The sequence below is a fragment of the Mytilus trossulus genome, chromosome 12 (assembly GCF_036588685.1).
Source record: "Mytilus trossulus isolate FHL-02 chromosome 12, PNRI_Mtr1.1.1.hap1, whole genome shotgun sequence".
NCBI classification, from domain to species: Eukaryota; Metazoa; Mollusca; class Bivalvia; order Mytilida; family Mytilidae; genus Mytilus; species Mytilus trossulus.
Window position 1 is genome coordinate 53,790,375 of NC_086384.1, and position 24,022 is coordinate 53,814,396.

Here is a 24,022-nt window from a genome sequence, read left to right on the forward strand (position 1 = left end):
TAAAGCTTAGTTTTTGGTATTAAATGACACTTGTGTATTGGAAGGTTGCGGGGTCGTTCCTTTCATCAGAAAGATTTACATTACGATTCATCACGGCTGACATTTTATGATATTTTACACAGAACACTATACATAGCCAATGCCGACCAATACACTTTGAGAGATATACAACTCGTCTAAACATCAACCCAACAATGTTAGATCTGTAAGTTTGCTTTTTCAAATTTTTTGTTCTTCCCTCGCCGAGATTCGAACCCGTGCTACTGAGATATCGTGACACCAAATCGCCAGCACTGTAGCCCTTCCGCTAGACCACACGACCATCTGGGCTTCATAAAAAAGTGAACCTTTCCACGTCAGTTTTAATTTAGCGCCGTACTGAAAATACGAAGATGAAGATGATTGCCAATGAGACAATTCTTCACAAGAGACCAAATAACACAGAAATCAACAACTATAGGTCACCGCACAACCGTCAACAATGAGCAAAACCAATACCGCATATGATAGTCAGCTATCTAGACCCCGAAATGAATAATGTAAATTCAAACTAACGGTCTATTTTGCAATTCAAATACGATGAATACATCTTTAACATGGAGTTAAATATAGTGAGAATGCTTCTTTATATAAACGTCCGGTGTTTGTTTGCGTTCGACATGTTTTGCTGAAACTAACTTCTCTTTTGTATGCCAAACTTCCCACCTTCCGCAGGAGCATTTCACATTAACTTATACTAAATTAAAAGGCTTGTGGTCAGTCCACAATCCCTGCCAAATAAACTGGTATAAACCCTATATAACGTTCACCTGACAAAAAGTCCACAATGCATAGCATGTGACCAAGATGCATGTCTGAAAACATGTGGGAGATTTTCTCAAATTTTGCATCTTTTATTTTCCCTGTAACACATATTAAATTTTTGGTTAAGTGATTAACAACCAAGGTATTTTTGAGATAAAAACGATAATTTGTGCTCCTTAAATTCAAAGTAATTATGCCTACGTTTACATTGGTCAAATATTATTCAGCACAAAAAGGGATGTAAGTTGAAACTCTCGCATGAAATAGTTGAAATAGGATCTAAATGTCTCCACTGTTTTGTCAGTTTCTCTTCGCCTTATAATTTTTGATTTTGATTTTAGTATTTTGATTTTAGTATTTTGATTTTGTTCCTTTTTGTTATTCATTGATCATAAAGGAATGAGCTCATGCACAATGTGGTGGGCCAATTATAAACGTGAAGATCACAACATAGAAAATGCTACCTTTTGTATGTAATCCGATAGAGGCTCTATATTGATGTAATAATATTTATCAAAGTTGAACATATATCGATGCTAAATGAAATTGAGAATGAAAACGGGGAATGTGTCGAAGAGACAACAACCCGACCCTAGAGCAGACAACAGCAGAAGGTCATCAACAGGTCTTCAATCCAGCGAGAAATTCCCGACGTCCTTCAGCTGGCCCCTAGTTTGTTTAGTCTCGATCATCCAGCCGCTTTATTTTTCAAAGTAGAGTATTCACGATATGCGTCTGGGTAATCGAGACTACTAGTGTGTTATGTTTGGTAAAGGCACACGTGTTTACGCTGTTTACAAAAAGGTCTGTTTGATTAGATGTATAAAGTATGCGGGTATAATTTCATGCACGGGTGGTATGATTGTAGTCAATGAAGTCATTCGAGTCATTGCAGTCAAGTGCTTTAGATGCTTTTTTTCTAAATAAATAATTACAAAAATAAGTTATTTACAGATTGATAGTCCAAGATCAGTCGCAAATATTCATGTGGCAGTGCTAGTTAGAGACAGACAATTCTCATTGATATAAAATGTATTACGTGTACCTATTACCTGAATGCACTTGACTTTTCGAGTGACTAATCCCATGTGAGAGTTTTGTATTATATTGATAAATGTTTTATGTTCGGTGTACAAATTAGAACATAAGAAGATATGGTATGAGTGCCAAAGAGTACACGTATTAAAGGTACATCACGTTCTCTTTTCACCGTACAAGCTAGTTTTAGTTTTTTTCAGCCCATGCATATCTACAAGGATATTAACCGCATGCATGTCCCTTGTCCGTCACAGAACCCTTGCAACACGTATTAGAGATATGTCAGTAGGTGACCTGCTTTTGCAAGGCTTAAATTTTCATTCCTTCCTAGTATGTTATCCATTGACAGCCCGAATTCTCCTCCATTCATCTCTGAGTCCTACATGGCAGAACCTTCCTTAGCATTAATTGGTAATAGTTTCCTGTCCTAAATATGGATAGAATATTTAAGCAAGCGACAATAAATAAATTCAATCAGAAAGTATTTTGCTCAAATAATTGATTGAGAACGACAACATGTTATCATTTAGACTTTTATAGACTGACAGAATGTCTCTAATTTTTAAAATAACTAGTCAGTAGAGATTAAAATTGAGCATGGAAATGGGGAATGTGTCAAAGAGACGACAACCCGACCATGCATGGAACAGAAAACAGCAGAAGATCACCAACAGGTCTTCAATGCAGCGAGAAACTCCCGCACCCGGAGGCGTCCTTCGACTGGCCCCTAATCAAATATATATATATATTACGGATTACAAATGTGTCGAGGTTTGTGATTGGATAACAACACAGAGATGTCAGTGTATATTCAGGAAACTGCCGGGGTATATACGACGTTTTTATCCCCAATTGGAACCTCAAAAACGTCATCATAAAACCGGTTACTATGTGACGTAGTCAAAAGCTATCAGACTGTCAGAGGCTCACAGAGGGAAAATACTGACGTGCTTCAGTCAATAATACATTTTTGATACAAAAACACGCAATTTACACTTTTGATACATAAATTTGATGTAAAAAGTGTTATTATAAATTATTACATACACGATAAAATTATGTTCACAGCAAATTAGAAAATTCTTCACGTATGCTGAACATAACAGGATGGGTTTTTCAATATATATGTGTTGTCAACAAATACCTGCACTGGAAAATAACATTTAGTCAGGGGCAATCCGTAATATATGTGTTATTCAGGTCTCAGAAAGGGTATATACTGTGACATTCCCGGCTTAGGGCTTATATCCCCTTCGCCTTCGGCTCAGGGGATATAAACTCTAAGCCGGGAATGTCACAGTATATACCCTGTCTGAGACCTGAATAACATATAATATACTAGTTCAGTGTTAATGAACGCCATACTGAACTCCAAATTGTACACAAGAAACTGAAATTAAAAATAATACAAAACTAAAAAAGGCCAGAGGCTCCTGACTTGGTGTAGGACATTTGAGCAAAAAAATAAAAAATACTAGGGGACATTTGAGCGCCAACATTAGAGCCCATTTAAGCGCCGGATTTATCCGCTCACCTGTATTTTCGATAGCCCATTTTAGCGAAAATTTACCTAGTTGTATAAAGCTTACCTTACTATATATACCATGAACAGTAATTTATATTGTTAATGTTCAAGTTGTTTATATTTTCATCATGGAAAAACTAGTTGTTGAAACGAACAAAAGGATAAAAAGTTTAATTTGTGAAAGATCAGTTCCTAATGCAATTCTATGAACAGTATTGTACAGGGTGTATATCTAGAGCCCATTACGTACGTTCTCTAGGTTATAAATTCCAGGCTAGAACAGACTTTTGACATTTGATTTAAGCTTTTAGTGCTGTATTTTGATTGAAAAGTTTTATAATGTTTTATGCTGTGCTGTCTTGAGTCTACTAGAGCTGTATTTTAATGGATATGTTTTATATTGTGCTGTCTTCAGTCTATTATACATTTTTAATTTATTATCTATTATTTATTTACTAAAAAGGGTTAAAACAATTTCGCTAAAATGGGTTTTGACAATTTCAATTTTCGCTAAAATGGGTTAAAATTCTGGCGCTCAAATGGGTTCTACTTTGGCGCTCAAACTATCAATGCGCTCAAATGTCATCCGCCGCCTGACTTGGCACAGGCGCAAACATACGACGGGGATAAACATGATTTCAACCCTCCCCCTATACCTCTAGCCAATGTAGAAAAGTAAACGCATATCATAAGAATATATGTTATAGCCACATTCACATACCTCGTGCTGATCATAACAACGATTTACTCATTAATGTCTTTATTCATGGTACTATATAGCATAGGCTAAAATAGGCAAAAGCAGCAAGTATACCGACTGTTAAAAATTGTGTATGACTGACCTATAGGAGAAATCAGACTCTCGCCCTCCCGCGCTTTGAAAGAATACAATCCAATGCGGAGACCATTCCTATAACAAGATGGACGTTACATGCTATATAGATCACAAAACATAAATATGATCGACTGAGATGAAAAACACTTTTTCCTTTTTGCGTGACCGTTATACCGCTTAAAAATGAACTCGATCACGCATGAACTACCTACTAGTAACTTTGACTACTCAGAGGCACTAAATAACTGTTAACGAGCAAATCGAAAACGGAGGCAAACTTTGTTATACAAAAGATGTTATACAATTTTATTATTTTTAAACTAAAGATTTACACGACGTAAAACTTCATTTTTCATATCAAATTATATGTAGCTCTACATGTATATAAATGGCTGAAAATATAAATGAGCAAAACTTTAATATATCATAGTATGTCAATTCAGGTTGCACTTTGATAAATCATTTGTTCATTCATTAATTCATATATATATAAATGACTGAATAAATAGTCAACGATAAATCTTACGGGGCGATGGATCATAAAACTATGATTCAGTACACTACAAAATATAATATATAACAAGTCTAAAAGGGTACAACATCACCAAAAACACAATAAAACGAACAATATGTTAGATATTTCGGATAACAGATATCCTTCCTGGGTAATAGCACGATGTCAAATGAATCATGTCAATTAAAATTAAGACTCTATCAAAATCTCGAAATTTATACAATTTAAGCAAACGCTGGTACAATTTTAAAATTTCCAAACACGGCACAAAGCCTACAAATCTATGCAAAAAGAAACATATATAGTATGGCTGTTAATGTCCTCGGCATTGCAGTTGTTAGATATTTGTCGGTGTGAAGCTCATAGATCTATAACTTCATCTCTTTTTGAATTATATTTCATTAAACCTTAAATATTTTAACGAATTCAGATCTGCAAAAATCACTGTTGTATCACTTATACAATCATGTACTTATGTGTTTAAAAAACACACACAATAAAAAGTTGGGTATACCTACGTTACGATTATCTATATAAAGCAGTTATAAAAAGAAATACAATACATAATTGTTTAACTTTTCATAGATTACATGCATCCATATAGTATACTTATTATAAAGATAGAGTTGTGTCTCTTATACTGTATATGCTCCATTAATATGAGTTAAGGGAGTGCAGACCTAAAAAAAATACTTGTATTTGCCAAACTTAATTCTGATTTCAAGCGCACCTGACGAAAGTTATATTAGAATCCCGTGACGTACCATCGAAACTGTTTTTGTTTGTGTGTGTGTGTGTTTTTTAAAAGATGTGTTATGTTATAAGTCTGAAATTAATAAATCTTTACGGAAACGTTCAGCTTCAGTAGGACGTAAACAAAATGCCATGATTCACATTTTTATTATAATATTATATTTTTGCCGTTTTTTTCATGCTCGTTTTATTCTTTATAGATTTAATTTTGATAGCCTTTTTAATTATGTGAATTTTTATAGCTGGTTCTAATCATTTTATCATAAAAAAACTTCCTATTTAAAATATATGTTTAACATGGTTGTATAAAGCTACTTTTAAAAGCGCATTTTACAGTGGGTAACTTTGTGCACACCGTCTCATGTCTAAATGTATAGAAAAGCTAATGCTTGACAATTAGAACAAAATTTTAGAGGAAGTTAGCATTTGATGTAAACGAGGGACGAAAGATACCAGATGGACAGCCAAGCTCATAAATTGAAAATAAACTGACAAACCCGGCTAAAAATGAAAAAAAAATCCAATAGAATACATAAGACAACATAGAAAACTAAAGACTAAGCCACACGAACCACACCAAAAACTAGGGGTGATCTCGCACACAGGTGCTCGCTCCGGAAGGGTACGCAGATCCTGCTCAACATGTGGCACCCGTCGTGTTGCTCATGTTATAACAAACCCGGTAAATAGTCTAATTCGGTAGATCACATTCATTAAAGGGAAGGGGATTGTAGTTACGACGTAAGGAACATATCTGATATCATTTGTGAAACAGTTATTCCATACTGAACAACCCGCAACTCGTGATGGCGTCCGTAAAATTTACGAAGGTATGATTTCAACTTCACCATTAGGAACTCTTGGTAATAGCTTCCTGGTGAGCAGCAATCCTCTATCAAGAAAATCATGATAGGAATCAAGCACAGGAATATCGTATCAATTACTGCTGGAATGTTGCTACCTAGAAATGGAAAGTTGACAATTGGAAAGCTGAAATAATCTCTTTTGTCGTAAAGCTTTGTTAGCATTTGGTGTAATATTCTAGCAATTCCACAGGGTAAAAAAAGGGAAAAAAATCCCAAAAAACATAACCGTAATTGTTCACCAACAGTTTGAAAAAGGATATCGCCTGGCCAAAATATCATGGTATCATGCTCGAACCAGTTCGAAGTTGCTAATTACCTTTTTAGGGGGTACAAATAACAGTACTTATAACGTTATTTCTCTTAGACGGGTCATAAAAATTGATTCGATATGTGAAGGAAACTGTTTTTCTAAAATGTGGATACATTGGGAAAAACAGTTGTGAAGCATATTATTTTGATATATTGAGCCTAACATTGAGAAAATATAGGGTTATACATAATCCCTGAAAATTTAAGTAATTGTATATAATCCCTCAACTGGCCAGTGATTCTACATAATCTCTAAAAATATCAGGGATTCTACATAATCACTGAATATACAAATTCACTGTAACATATATATTCATAATCAGTTTTCAATGAGTGCTGGCTGTATGTTTTTCATATCTTGAATTTCAATTATACACTTGTAAAAACGGATCGACTATTTGGTTCCATTTGTTCTATCGGGCTTACTCTTTTCGTTAATTTATCGGAAGAATTTACATCGAAATTTCTATGTAAATCATTTATTGGTTACCTTTCTCTCTATTCAAGCAGATGAAAACTGGGACATGATAGTCCAAAAGTGAAAATATCTCTTTTTGAAAGTATACGTACTTGCCGGTGCGTTATTTTTTCCTGAAACGTATTGAAATAAATAGGTATATATATTTATGTTCCAATTCATAACTTCAAGCGAACATAAATTATTTACAAAATAAACTCAACACCTTTGTATGGGATCAGCTCGCCTGACAGTGTGCAGCAAAGCTTTAATTTTATTAAAGACAAATGCAACTTTGAGTAAGAAATGTTCATCAGTGTTACTGTCTGCCTAGGCCGCTGCAGGTAACGAACACAAAAACCAATCTACAAAAATAAAAACAATTTTCATTAATATGTACGTAAATACATTTTATGAATCAAATAAAGATTCTGTTCTTACACACATTATTATTCACATTAATAAAAAATAACACAATAAAAAACATTAAGTCGGATGGGAGGGTGGGAAACTTTACTGTATCAAAAGCGAACCTCGAATGACAATATCTTTAAGGTTTATGTACCCTTCTGTAGCCATTTTTGTACAAACTTTTCAAACCTCAATTGTATCAAAACTACAGATATAATGAATAATAGAGATAGACCATTAAGTACATATTCCAAGGGAAAACTTGATGCAAAGCATTATTTTTTACTGTGTCATTGCATTTGATAGAAAAAGAGCACTTTGTGGCAAATAAATCAAGATTTTGTCATTCGAGGTTCGCTTTTGGTACTGTAAAGTTTCCCACCCTCCCATCCGACTTAAACATAAACCTGGCGTATATACAAAATTTAGTCGGCCTGGTATATATGATGAGTTTATTTAGAACACTGACTTTTGACGAATCATGCTAATTTTCCCCAAATTTAACGGAATCGATATTTAATTATTTGAATTCTCAGACTGACTACTCACAAAATGGATTTTCTGACGAATCACGGTATAATTCTAACCAATTTGACGCATAATATGGTAGCCGAATTTAACGTTTGACGCCTGAATGACGGTAAACGCATTCCTTCCCTCAAATAATAGTCTCATGTCAACTTCAAGTATATTTAGTGAAACACTGTTATCTATGCTTCATGATATATCTAGAAAAAAAAGCAAATAATGCAACAACAAAAAAAAACCTTTTTGAAATTCGGTGAACATGACAGCCGTCATTGAGCAGTGCATTGTAACTGATAGGGGTAAATACGGAAATTTGTCATGACCGGTCCCAGGTAGTATTTGCTGTTTATGTACTTCCGCTAAATTTATTTCCTAGTTCAAAGATAGAAAGAAAAAATGTGACATTTTCTCTCATTTTATAGTTAAAAGCACCAAAGGAGTACATTAAGAATTATAGTAGGTAAGAAAAATACATTATCTCGATCCTTGTAGCAAATATTTCTCTCAGCCGAGGGAGAAAACACACAGTCAGACTACAAACTGTCAAACACTGACAAAGAAGTCTAAAATCATAAATTACAGAAAAAGTCGTTATTTGAACATGTTAAGTCCTGATTGTAATTTTAATTTGTTTGTCCTCTACTCTTGTGATTTGGTTTTTGATGTATAGTTTAGTATACTACATGTATGTACGTGTGTTGTATCATACACTTCGTATATTCAGACTTTTATTAATATTCTGCATATTTGTAATTTGAACAGTTTGGGGACAATCCTCAAAACTGTTTACACCTTTAATGATGATGTTGTTCTGTTATAGTTCTAGCACAAGTTTTCAGAATTGTCATTCTATCATGTCTATAGGAAAATGATTATCTGTTACCTGTTACCTATTCTGTATTTTCCACCTTTACCAGATGAACCACTTCATTTTGAAAATCCTCTTGAAGTGTAGAATCCCTTATTATTTAGTATTCACTATTGGATTAAAAACATCTTCTTTATACACTAATATCATGAATATGCACACCGCCACCACACTTATTTAAAAAGTATTCAAACTATATACCTGTATACAGTCATATTTCATGTATTAAATATAATCATGTTTATGTTCCGTAATTACAATGTACATAATCTTAATGACAAACTGATTTGATTTTAATCATTTTTAATTTTCCAAATATTTTGTAAAATAGACAAATTCAGCAGTTGTCATGGTTGTTGGAAGTGATGATAGAAGTTGCATGACAGATTTAACTGAATCCCAGAAATTTATGGCCTATTCAACATGACTGTTTAAAAACTAGAAGCTCCATGGAGCATATGTCGCTGAGGCTCATCTGATATTTTTTATTTATCAGGAAAACCCCTTTGTAAAAGATTACAAAAAAATAGAGTGTCTCTGAGAAGGCTGAGTGATTATAGCTGAAAAGTAATATTTAGTGTTCAAATCTTGATCATATTTTAATGGGAAGTTCTAACATGAGTCGTTGATGACTGATGAATAAAATGAATAACATAAACTAAATGTTCATTCTTTAATTGGGTTACTTTAACTACATGTAGCATGTTTAGTGGATAAATGATCACTACAATGACTCCGTGTTCTCCTCAGGATTTTTGTATAGCTCTGTGGTATTAAAGTGAGTAATTTTCGACAATTCTCAGTAACTTTGTCGCGGTGTACAATTTGTTTGTAATTGATATGTTGTGGTTATTTATTCCCCACCTTCGATAGTAGAGGGGCATAATGTTTTCTGGTCTGTGCATCCCTTCGTTTGTCCGTCTGTTGGTCTGTTTGTTTGCTCCTCCGTCCATCTGTACACGGTACATTGATTGAACACAGAAAACGATAGTGTGAGTGGGGCATTCCTGTACTAGGGACGCATTCTTATTTATAATGCTATTGATGTTTTCTCTTAAGTAAACCATTATTGATTATATGTCAATATATGCCTTTCAACACAGAGCCTGGCAGTTGGCTCACATCTAGCAACAAGCTATAGCTATAAACATGATAAAGGACCCCAAAGTTACTAGTGTAAAACCAATCTAACAGGAAAACCATTGGTCTAATCTACATTGTACATGTATATAAAAAATGAGAAACATGTATAAATTACATAAACAAACTATTCTCTTGATGATGCTAATGTAGAATGTATTTGTTTTGTTTTTTAGGGACAAACACATTAAAAGGAATATATATAATACATTGCACAACACACATCATGCACATAAAATGTCTATAAACATGATATATCGATCAACATGAGAAAATTAATCTTGGAAAAAGATCTTTCTAGTGAATAAGTACATGTTGTAATCATAAAAAACAATTGAAATGAATTGTCTAGATATGTGTGTCAGAAACATATATATTCTTTTTAGAATTTGATAATAACTTTCTGTATCCCTTAAAAGCTTGCTAAATTGGAATGAAAATTATACAAATTTATGGAAGTTACAGAGAACATGAATAAGGGAAATAAGTCTTGATACAAATGTATTTGGGTCCAAAAACATATTTAGGGATGGGACCCAAATTGGAGCTACAATTTATATGGTTAATTCAGACTTTTGACCTGTTCCACTCCAAAGGCTGTCTAGAACATTAAAAAAATATTCAAAATCATTATAAAAAGAACAAAACACTTTTATAGATGGCTACTGTTAATTCAAATGTTGTGTGCATTTATAACTAGGATTGTTGGACAATGAAAACGAATGCGAGTTTTATTTACTAAAAGAGAGATAACTCTGTTAAAATCATCTGAATGTTCTATTGTTAATGAAATATTTAAAAGCTTTTCATCAATGATCAAAATTAGTGTTTGTCAAACAACTATACATGTACATGATGTATATATAACCACTTTTCCCCCCAATAAAGTGAGTGGTTCATGATTTTTTAATTTTTTAGTCAGTCAATCTAGTGCAAATTTTACCATTACCTTAAAGTACATAGGTAAAATTTTTGCAACAGAAGAGTTAATTGTTAATCTATAATACTAAAATTACGAGGTCCAATTTGTCAGCCGTCATCACGTAAAAACGACGAATCAAAGAATTCAACTTTATATATTACTAATATAGTACAAAGGTGTACATTAAAAATTACACGACTCCAGGCCCTTTTGTTTTCCACGTAATTAATATTGCCAATAATTAAGAAGTTCCGGGTCGCGTTCGATACCGATTCCAATAGTATATTCACCTGTTACCTATTACATTATCTGTACGTTCCGCATCTGACAGGAGCACCACCAAACGGTGTATTCGGGTCATAATCACAGGGTTGACACTACTTAATTGTCAAATTGTTACTTATTCTAATCAGTAAGACTTTCTAAGATAACAATAGGAATACTAAAAGTCTGGACTAAAAATAAGGGTAATAGCGGGCATGACGTTAAACAGCGAATCAAAGAATTCAGCTTTATTTATAACTAATATAGGACATTGCTGTTGTATCTTATAATCGGCATGACTTTATCAGATGACAATACTAATACTAAAATAAGGCTTGCGCATAGTCATATACTTTAATTCAGTCACGGACCCGCGATATCACGGGTGTGTTCTAGTATATATTTAAAGTTATACCTCAAATTAATATACACAGAAAAAAATCCAACAAAACATATCTTGAGGAGGACTGAAATATTACATTTTAAAATTCCTATGTAGAGAATTGCATTGAAATGGGAGATCACTCTGTAAAAAAGGCAAAATATACTGTACAAAAAAATGATACAAAATTATAATAGCTTTACTGCTTCTATTCAGCAGAATGTATTGATTCTTGATATTTAAGACGTTTTTCAATGTTTTTAGAGTATAACAAACAACTCTTAAGGTGTTTTTATATCTTTATCAAGCTTCAACCTAGATTTTGTAATTCATTAGCAAAAATGATTAGTTGACCAATTATTAAATTTTCAAAATGTCAAGGTAAAGAAACTCAAATTGTTTAAAAATAATTAAGCATTATATACTCTTCTTTTTGTGGTTTAGTCTCTTTAATCGAGCTCAATGAAGGTAGATGTTGAACAAACATGACAAATATAATTTACAGATATAAACCATACCAAATGTTCACATTAATTTTTCAAAATGCATGGTCACTGAGCCACAAATGTTTAATTCCCTTAATCATGTTAATGAAAAATTTCGCATAAAATAAGAAAATCAATGTGGACCACAGCTACATGTATACATGTACAATTTCATCTAGTTTAACAAATAATTGACAGTATATATACATGATATAAAGTACATTTCATCGGAAAATGTAAAATTTTAAAGATGTTTTTAACATGACCCATTGATAAATTTAATGTTATGATATGTATCATTGGAGTACAGGAAGTCCCCAGGGACATTAAGATATGTTTTTACAATAATTGTCATCCATAAATATGTCATATTTATACATCTCAAGGAGAAATGTTCAGGTTTGTTTATCTTTTAAATATTTATTAAATAATTTTAGATAAACAAATAGATAGATACATGTACATGATGTAAATTTCTATAGACCATTGTCATGATTGTACTGTACACATTAATGTTAACTGTCACTTTTTCTTCATTTTTTACAATTGAATGACATGTTTGAACACAGTACATACATGCATACATGTATGATTATCAATATATACATGTATAGGGGGAGGATTAAATGCTCACAGTCATCTTTAACCCTGCCATATATTTCTGTATCTTCCAAAGACATGTCAGCCTGTAATTTAGTGGTTTTTGTTGGTTCTTGTCTTTCATATTTGTTTTGTATAGTTTTTTTTTCATAAATTAGCAAATGTTTTCATGGTTTAGGCCATTAGTTTATGTAGTTTTCTCTCATGCATCATTTCTGCCCTGATGTTAAGTGCCTGTTTTAAGGGAACTGGTTGGGTCTTTGACTATGTTCATATATATATCATACAATACAATTGACTAAAAGAAACAAGTCTGTTCTAAGCTCAAGTTCTGTGTTTGAAATAAAATACATACAAGACATCCATCATCTTGATCATGTTCATGATAAAGCAACAACAAAAAAAAATGCTTGAAAGAAATTGATTTAATTTTTTTTAATAAAATGAGAAATTCCATCAGATTCACATAATTGAGGTAAAAAATATATTTTCCCATAATTATGTAGTTGATGAATGTAATCTGATTTTGTTTACATCATTGGAAGCATCAGAAGTCTGTCTGCTATTTGTAATTATGTAATGTGCAGCATGCATAGATGCACTTTTCAGATCATCAGCCTCTGCTTAGAGTGATGTAATTTAGATCTTACAATTTGTGTGTTATGTGACATGCATATGCTTCAGTAGTGTCATTGGGATATTTTAAGGGTTTTCACTTTCAAAATTTCAAATGATGATTTTTTTTAGCACTGGCCTGGTCTTAGTCATTTTAGTGGGTAAATCATGAGTCAAACTGTTACCCTTCAAGCCAGCAATCATGGTTATGTTCTTTTATACATTACCTTTGTGTGGCAACATTTTTTTCTGCTTGGGGCTTTTAGGCATCAAACCATAACCTCCTAATCAATATTGTGACCCTTCTACAATTTATTGTGGGATAATTATTTTTGGCATGGGGCCTTGATCATGTTGATAGGTCAAACTATAACCTCCACACCAGTATTGTTCCTTTCTGATTTACATGATTATCACGATTATGGAAAAAGTATATTTTCAAACTTGCACAACCACATATGGGTCAGGTAGGGTTCACTTGACCTTGACCTCTACCATGGACATGATGAATCAGTGATCAAGGTCAAGTCTGTATCTCAGATACTATAAGTAGTAGGTCTACTGTATTTGGTATCTGGATTGAATGAAAAAGGTACATTATTGTACTTGCTGAATGGCAGGTTTCATTTGACCTTGACCTCATTTTCATGGTTCATTGCATACACAAATGTACATGTACAAAATGTAGGTCAGTGCTGAGGATTTTTTGATTTTATTACTTTACATGTATTTGGTGCTTGGAATTATTGTTAGGAGTACATGTACCTGTCAGTCTGGCATAGTTCATCTGAAAGTGATTACATTTGAATGGGTCATGACAATGCTAAATTTATGTGATACTTGCATTAAATACCTTCATATTATAGACTTTCAATCATAAGGAAGGCAGGCAGGACATTTCAGTCATGTGCATTTTTGTTTTTATTGCAAATAAAACAATGATTCATACATGTTCTTACTTTTGTTTATAGTGATGTCCATATGAAACCGAACACCATTCTTTTTACGTATGCAGAAACGTAACACTATCAGCCCTTTAATCAGTTCATAATATAAGATGAAAATAAATATTTAGATTTCCCTGATAGTGGAAGACTTTCATGTGAGAAATTTATCATTCAAAATACCAATCAACAAGGTTTATAATTTTTCATTTTCTGATAACTTTATTCCCTATCAAATCTTACCTGGCTATGAGGCAAATTGGAATTGAAATGTTTTGCTGAAATTGACGAGGTGCAAAATTTATTTGGATCAAGAACCTGAAATCTCGGTCATATTATTTGTAGTTTGATTGTACGTAAGATCTGTAGTAAGATTAAAAGTGCAATAGTTGAAATTACCTAAATGTCTGAGGAATAGAAGAGTTCTTTTAGTAAATAATAGGTACTTGTTGAATAGATTGCCCTCTGCCTTTTGGAAAAAAATCAAATACTATACTCAACATTCTCTCATAGAAGCATGCAGCTCTAGTATTTTCATTGACCACAAATAGCTTTCATTGAAACATTCATATTGAATGTATATGTTTAAAACAAAACTTATCATGAAAGTTAGAGAGAAAAGAAATGAAAAAGGGGGAGGGCAATGTAAGTCATGTACATCAATGAATAAGTATCTGAGCCAGATGTGCGGTAATTGAAATATGTAATTGTAATTCACTGTGTAATTAATTACATTTCACAAGTAATTGAATGTAATATGTAATTTAGCTTTTTTTCAATATATATATATATATATATAATTACAATTAAGTAATTGAAAGTAATGAATTACATAACTGAAATGTGTGAAAAATCATCACCTTCACCTGTTTACCTTGTAAACATATTGTATTGTTTGCCATCGAAATTACAAAAATGTATAGCTATAATTTGTTTAAACAAATATAATGTCTTTTAAGGGAGATACAATCAATAACAGGAAATACGGTCATCCTTAAGTTAAAGATTAGTCTACTGGTATCTGTCACCTGTCCTGCGTCTTTTAACGATAAATGCATGTAAAGGCATCATTTAAACTTATGCACTTACAAAAAAATCCAATATTATTTTAACCAGTATGGCAAATAATTAAAACAAATATATTTAAACAATAATTTTGAAAAGCAGATGGGGTATGATTGCCAATGAGACAACTCTCCACTGTGAAGAGATTAAATGACAGACTTAGAAATTAACAGCTAATAATTAGCAGGTCAACAATATGGCCTTTATATATATAACAATGAGCAAAGCCCTTACAACAAAATCAGCTATAAAAGGCATGTCCGAAATGAGAAATGTAAAACAATTCAAACAGCCTTATGAATGTAAAGAAAAGTCTTTTTACAAAAGGGTCCAAACTCATATATATAGCTTATTTAAAACTATCTTAACCTTACCCTATATCCCATAGTAACCCTTACACTTCACCCTAACCAGTCAGGTCGGTTACTTGTACAAATTATTTTTAAGATCACTTTCTCTAGTGATTTTTTCAACAAAACTAGAGTTAATTCCCTTTCATTCCATTATGCAAGACGACGGTTTGAAAGGTGAAAATAAATAAAAACTAACTTGTAAAGAGTAAAATTTATTTTCTAAACAAACAATAGCATAAAAAGTAGTACATGAATTACATGTTTTTCATAAAGCACAATCTGTTTAAATGTTCTATATAATGAATTAAAGGGACATAACTCAAGAACTGTAAAACTGATGCTACCATATTGTACTTGTGCTAACCTTGTTACCTAATTTTAATGAATATTAAACCTTTAAGTACTATAAGGAACCCCTATTTTTAAGAGAAGGCCACATTATTTGGTGGGAGTACGCTGGCTACATAATTTGGTGGTAGTAGGCTATTTTTAGACATGTTTGACAATCTTTTGCATGTTTTGGACTTTCATGTTACAAATAAATAGCTATTTCCTTATATTTCTAGGGGGATTTCCGTCCTCGTATGAAATAGTTTACATCTATATTTACATATGTATGCATTTGACAGGAAATGACCATATAAACAATTATCAGTTACAATGTCCTTATCACAGATTAATTTATGTAACTTCGTCTAATAAGTCATCTTTTGTTTTCTTTGGTGATAAAATGGCGACTTAATTTGTTTAACATGGATAAAATACGATAATCATAGATAAAAAAAAGACCTTTATTGATCTTTGTGTAATAAATATGTTTTGAAAAAAAAGGATAATAAGTCTACAATGAAAGGAACGAAGGTTAAATCAAAAGAAAAGAAGTCTGTTTCTGAAAGGTGAGTTTTTTCATTTTTTTTTATAAAATGGTGATTTCAGCTCTGGCAATAAAGATCAATGGCAGATTTGAAGTTTTTAAAAAGGTGGCGTAACTCCTAAAAATGCATATTTACAGTCAAGCATTTGAGACATATATTATGCTGAAAAATTGATACATTTTCAAATCAAGGGAGGGGGATTACAATCTGCAACCTTTATTTGTAATTTGGTCAGACTAAGTATTTTGTTTCTAATTTAGGAGTACTGCTTTGAAGATCTCTGAGTGGTTTTTGTAAATGGCTTGTTGCAAGGCTAAATTCACATGATTTATGCACCTTTTAACACTTATCTTCTGTGGTAAAATTAATTTTTCATCATATCAATATCTACAAAAATGTACCCCTTGTTGTAGGACCTACTTTTAATATTATAACTTGTTATTGTCCTAAACATGCATCTTGCTACATTGAAGACCTGTTGGTGACCTTCTGCTGTTGTTTTTTCTATGGTCGGGTTGTTGTCTCTTTGACACATTCCCTATTTCCATTTTCAATTTTATGATATATTTGCCACTGCACATTTTAAGAAAACAACAATCAACAAACCTTTATAGCATTTTTCAAAATGTTATGTTTGATTTTTCAATATCCATCACCCACATACATTACATACATTTACTTTAATTGGACATGCATCTTAAAGTCAAATGAAAGTGGTAAGAATTTCCAAGTTTTTTTTGTAAGGATCCATTTACATTGGGAAAATCCTGTTTAATAATTAACCATGTTAACCCATAATTTTTAAATGCCATTCATTGATAAACAAAAAAAGGTTTATGTTAATGTCAACCGTAGACGGTCTTAAATGAATTGTCTGTGTGGAATTTAAATAAATTAATATATATAATATTGATTTAAAAAAAAACAAATTAGATTGATTGATAATGATAATTTTAGAAGATATAAATCTAGATAAAAATGGTTTTCTTAATGTTCCATATATATATACATATAAAAAAGAAGATGTGATATGATTGCCAATGAGACAACTATCCACAAGTGACCAAAATGACACAGACATGAACAGCTATAGGTCACCGTACGGCCTTCTACAATGAGCAAAGCCCATATCACATAGTCAGCTATAAAAGGCCCCGATAAGACAATGTAAAACAATTCAAACGAGAAAACTAACGGCCTTATTCATATATAAAAAAATGCAGGTTTTTTAAACACGTGATGCATAATTTCCTGGTAATTTCAAAATGTAGATGTGACATTGCCCTCCTAAGAATAGAAACTATGCATTGTTGCTGAGAAAATAAATATAGTGGTGTCACAAAATATGTAAATTGTAACTGTCTTTTGAATTTAAAAGAAAAGGAATAGTATTTTGTATTCCTGTTGTGCATTTTATTTCTATGATTTTTAAAGTCTCTCTCAGCAATTTTTGTGTGGATGTAAAAAAAATGAGATATGGCTTTATAAATTATTTGTCTTGTCTTGTCTAAATGTCAATTCTATATCTTTAATTAGCAGGACTGAGACCACGAAAAATCAATGGAAAATGCCTTGAAATAAAGTGATTTGTATACTACATGTACTAGTTACTTGCAAACTTGTTAAAATTACAGTAGAAAAAAATACCCTTTAACTTATTCGTCCGATTAAAATCTAATTTTTATTTTAATCAAAATTATGTACACATTTATACCTATGAACATGATGAATGTGAAATTTTTCTTTTATTTTTACCATCTTTTCAAAAGCATAATTTTTTGCTAATAAAATACAAGTTTCTCTAAATGTAATCAAATAGATTAACGTGTCACATTGCAGATAATTATATTTGATTCATAAATTAGATTTAAAACAAATAACTTTTCCTTTATTTATGTATCAGATTTATAACTCAGAAGTTTTTAGATATATTGCCAAAAATATAAATCTTATGCTTAAATATTAGCAGGTGTTAAAAGAGATTACAGGTGGGAAAAGTAATTAACAGATATTCTTTCTAATTAACCGCCCACAGAGAGATCAATTTAACAGTAAATACTACATATGTTATGTAATTTTCATATTTGTCGTGTCAAGGTCATTAGTTATAAGTATGTCGATAACATATTTTGTGAAAGGTGCTTTAGAAATCTTAAGAAAGCTTGCCAAGGATTCTTAATGATATATTTGGCAGAGTTGAAGAATTAGCTTGGCAGATTGAAATCTACATTTGATTGACAGTATGAATGAAATAGTAAATCTGAAATGAACAAGTCATTTTTTGTTTGTTGATGTATACTGAGTTATACTGTGAGAATTTAGCTGTACGAATTTCAGACAAATTATAATGTCATTATTTATAACTTACAATCTAAATTTATAATGATGACAAATTCAGAAAGAAATTCTCAGAATATAAATGAGGTTCCTGACTTTAATTGGGACATGCAGGCATGGCAGGCAATATGAAGTGCAGTTAAACTATTTTTCTGAGAACTCAACCCCCCTCCCACTTTACTATCTTGATTAGTGGAAAAGAAGAGGTTTTAAATCTTTTTTTCTCAGAAAACAAAATAAAATTAGAAGGTATTTTTGACTGAAAAACTGAAAATTAGTAAAACTTTATTGTTCAGTCTTTTAATTTTTAGAGCTGTTCAGTTCAAAATGATTGTTTCAGAAAACAATTCTAACTGGAACAAATCATACTTCCACAATGAATAAGCATGATAAATACTTGCTTTACAATTGTATTATCATGATTATCATGCAGGCCTGTAGCCCGGAATTTCCAAGGGGGGGGTTTATTGGACTCACAAACTCGACTTTAACAGTCACAATTCGAACAGAACATTGACTTTAACAGTGCTTATTTGTTTTCAAGGGGGGGGGGTTGTCCTACCCCCGTCTGGGATTTGTCCGAACTCCCTGGATACGGGTATGATTATAGTTTCAACTTTTTGTGATACTGACCTGCTAAATTTTTGTATGAACATTTTACGCTTAAATTGCAATTAGGTAATTAAAAAAGTACACCAACAAGCATTATTTTAATGAATCATACTAGAACTGTCATGAATCATGTGAATGTATGTATGATATGAAAGTTGACAGTTATAGCATGTGGGCTGAAATGGAAGTAAAAAAAATACCAGTTATGAAGTTTTTTATGTGGGTCAGCTGTTTTTCTATAGATTGTGTACTTGAAATTTTGACAACAAGGATATAGGGGTCGAGAAGACATATATGCTTTTATGACAAAAACTATCTCATTAGCACTTGAAATTGTTAAAACATTAAGTATCTCCTGTTTTCACAAATTGTACATGTTTATAAGTGGAAAGTGTAAAAGTCAATGAGAAAATAAGCTTGATAAACTAATGAATGTAACAACAGCAATATTCTTCATCATTGTATTGGGAAATTATTAAAGAGAAGAGGTTTTTCTTCAAGTTTTAGCATCTCAGGTGAACAGAGCTGCTAGAAGAAAAGCATGAAGAGCAAAAAATGAAGAGATAAAAAAAAATGAAAATATCATGCGTTCAAAGCAATTTTCTTGATTCACCTTCATCACTCACAGAACACTCATACCAGAATAATTCCCCTTCATCACTCACAGAACACTTATACCAGAATAATTGAAATCCTAGGATGTGTTAAACTGAAACAGTTGGAGAGCTTCTTCTGTGCCATCTGAAAATAATGTCTTGAAGGAAGACAACAAAAAAACTGCAAATAATAAATTGTATTTTTTCTTTCAGTTTGAAGCCATCTGAAGATGACACCATGAACGAAGATGAAGGACAGGAATGGCTGTATGATTTATTGACAGAGGTCCAGTTGAACCAGTTCTATACCAAACTAAGAGATGACTTACAAGTCACCAGGTACAGTCACATGGTCTACAGGTCACATGGTCTACAGGTCACATGACCATTGAGTTTACAACTTTCTGATATAGGTCCAGTTAAACCACCTCTGTACCAATCTTGGAGATGATCTATGGGTCACCTGGCCGCTCCAGTCACACATCAGTGATTCCCTATATAATCAACCAATTTTTTCACACAAAAGGGGGGCCCCCCTAGATCCGCCTATGGGTATGGGTTTTTCTTATTGTTGAAAGTTGTACGGTAACCTACATTTGTTTATATCCACTTCATATGAACTTATATGGATAGTTGTCTCATATACATGAGTAAGGCAAATAGCTGCAATGATACCACATCTCATTAATTTGAAATAAAGAAGTTTTGAGTGAAAATTAAGGTTTCAAAGATTAACATAAATAGAAAAGCATCCACAATCAATTTCACAGAAATGTGGACAATATATATAATGTTGACATCTTTATCATCTGATCACATGTCAAAAATGACAAATGGCTATAGGCTAGGGCATGTAGGGTCAACTAGATATATTTTCTCACCTAAAGTTTTCAAGGTCATATCTATACATCTAAAATGTTTACAATATTTTCAAGGTCATATAATGCTGCTATACATAGTCTCTGAAACAAAAGAACATATAACTTTTTTTTGTTTGAACTTTGTCATGAACATGCATGAAATATTTGTTACCATGGTTACTGGATGTGAAATAAACATTGATGAATCCATTTGTTTGATCATTTGTTATTTAGACTATTGTTGCACTGTCCCTTATTATTATTAGGTCTCTAAACTTATCTTAGAACGCTAATATAGTTAACGTTATTGACTATGTTGCACTGTCCCTTATTATTATTAGGTCTCTAAACCTATATCTTATATATTATATAGTGGGCCTCCTTATTAAAAGTTCTAGATCCACCACTGATACCATATAGTAGTCAATGGTTCTCGCCAAGCATATTTTTGAAAATGGGCTAAAATTTATTTACCTTCTACCCCCATCCTTTTTTAATTTGTATATGTCACATGCACTGATTGCTGAAAAGCTCAACTAGTAAATATCTGAAATATTACATACACCCTGTACGTATCACATAATCCAAATTGAGATATTTTAAACTTTTTTTTTAATTCAGAATATTTTACATAATTATATGTTATTCATACCTAGAAAAAAAAACAGATAATGAGAAGTAAACAGCATGTTAACACTTATTTTTACTTCCGAATATTTTAATTCAAACCAGAAATTAATATTATCATCAATCATTAAAAGCATTTATTATAAAATTAAAACATGCTCTGAACTTCTTTTTGTATATTTTTTTTCTAGTTAGTGATATATGATTATAGCATTGAAGAAACCAATACATGATTTATTCAAGTGTAAAATGTCAATTTCATGATAAATGTATAATTATCAGGAGAAATCTTTCATAAAATCTTGTCATAGAAGTCAGGTTTACAATTACAGGTTTAAAGAGAGAATTATAACCACTAAAGGATCACATCTGTTTTGTCTATATATAAAGAATATAGTATCATATACATGCCCCCTGCATTTTGTGGTTTTTAGATATCTCATTACGATTATTTGTAGTTTTAAATTGCAGTTTACATATTCAATGACAGTTAACCAATTTGAACCACAGGTAATTGATTCTGTATTGAAGTCAGGCACATTTAATGTAATCTTTGGTTTTCCCCCTCCATCCTCTAACTTAATGAACTTTTAATTAAGTTGAAAAGCATGCCGACCCCATTTTTAGACAGCAAGTTGTGGTTAGAATATCTATATGATGCCATAATGCACTTGAAATGTTAGTTCATCTAGATCTGTGTTACAGATTCTCTGCCTCAGGCCCTTTCAAAGTTCAACTTTTCTTCCTTAAATAAAAGTAAAAGGAATATATAAAAAAGAAGATGTGGTATGATTGCCAATGAGACAACTATCCACAATAGACCAAAATGACACAAACATTAACAACTATAGGTCTCCGTACGGTCTTCAACAATGAGCAAAGCCCATACCGCATATATAGTCAGCTATAAAAGGCCCTGATAAGACAATGTAAAACAATTCAAACGAGAAAACTAACGGCCTTATTGTATTATTGCCAATGAGACAAACTCCATTGCAATAATTTATCAGAGACCAAATAACAAGGATGTCACTTTCATGATCTTTGTAAATGTAATTTTAATGCCAAATTAGAGTTTTGACCAATTGTCCACTAGACATAGAAAATGATAGTGTTAGTAAGTAGATTACTATGGACTTGTTTTAAAGATTGGACATGTTGGATTGGTTAGTAAGTAGAGTACTATCATGACTATGGACACATACTTGTTTATAAAGTTTGGACATGTCAGATTGAGCATTGGTTGTTTGTTATTTAATCATGTCAGTTTATATTACTTGTAATGTCCATTCAAACATGTACATCTTGATACAGGGATAGCCAGTAGCTAGTCCAGAACTTTTTATGAGGGGTGGGACAACCACTGACTGACCTAATGAGGGGTGGGGGGTGGTGCACCAGTCAGGCTTCAGTGATGCCTTATATAATTAACCAAATTTTTCCCATAAAAAAAAGGGGCCCCTTGAATCGCCACTTTGGTTTTCAGTTAATGCATGGTTTCATTGTGCTTTATGAAAAAACATGCAGAAAATTGGGAATCTGAATCTTTTGAAACTTAAGGTGAATTAAAATAAAGTTGCAATGATTTTTTTACTGGAACTGAATTTATATATGCACCTGGTATTTTAATTATTGATCTGAGTGTTTTTTTGGGGGGGGATTTCCTATCCTTATTCATTGACTTAGTCACTTATCATGCTTATGTTATTTGAAGACAGTACACATAGCATTTGGTCTCAAGTCTTCATTTTTCAAGGATATTTACTTTAATTTGATTAATTTAAAAAAAAATATTGTTTGTCAATTGCAATGGACTAATAAAATATATATCTTCAACAAGGGGGACATTGGAAAAAAAAGAAGTAAAATCACAAAAATACTGAACTCTGAGGAAAATTCAAAACGGATTAAGTCTGTTAATCAAATGGCAAAATCAAAGGATAAAACTCATCAAACAAATGGACAACAACTGTCATATTCCTGACTTGTTCATTTATTTTTCCAAACCTCATGGTGACCAAAGTTGTGTATGTTTTATGTTCCTTGACATAATATCTGCACTGTTGATCCATCTGCATCTGCGTCATATTATCATGATTATATGTTCATCTGTTCATGTCGTAATAAACATAGATTGGTAAAAAGTTTGATCTGTTTAATGTTTTTATCTTGTGCCTTTTCCTGTTACTTAAAATTATGATATTATTATCTATTAAATTATTAAGTGGTAAATAATTGAGTAGTTTATATGTATACAAAAAGTTGTTGAACTTTAAATGGTGTATTCAGAATAATGTACAATTAAGTAATTTTAAAATTGAATGTCATTGCATGAGGTTACAATTTTTCTGTGAGGGTATCGAGAAGGGTTGCTATTGTTATTTACCAAGTCCCCCCCCTTTTTGACATCAAATGATGCTGAATATTTGTATAATTA

At 32.0% G+C, this 24,022-nt stretch overlaps 1 protein-coding gene across 5 annotated transcripts in view; it reads left to right on the top strand.

The window, feature by feature from the left end:
• The first annotated feature begins 8,381 nt into the window (after window positions 1-8,381).
• Window positions 8,382-24,022, top strand: part of LOC134692850 (activated CDC42 kinase 1-like) — a 41,743-nt gene continuing 26,102 nt past the window's right edge. For 2 of the 5 annotated variants that reach the window (XM_063553455.1, XM_063553454.1), the window contains exons 1-2: window positions 16,361-16,574; window positions 20,312-20,437. In XM_063553455.1, coding sequence (XP_063409525.1) covers window positions 16,525-16,574; window positions 20,312-20,437 — 176 coding nt within the window. In that variant the 5' untranslated portion in view covers window positions 16,361-16,524. Of the gene's footprint in view, window positions 8,501-12,477; window positions 12,501-16,360; window positions 16,575-20,311; window positions 20,438-24,022 lie in introns of those variants that run through there. The other 3 variants (XM_063553458.1, XM_063553457.1, XM_063553456.1) reach the window with 3 other exon arrangements.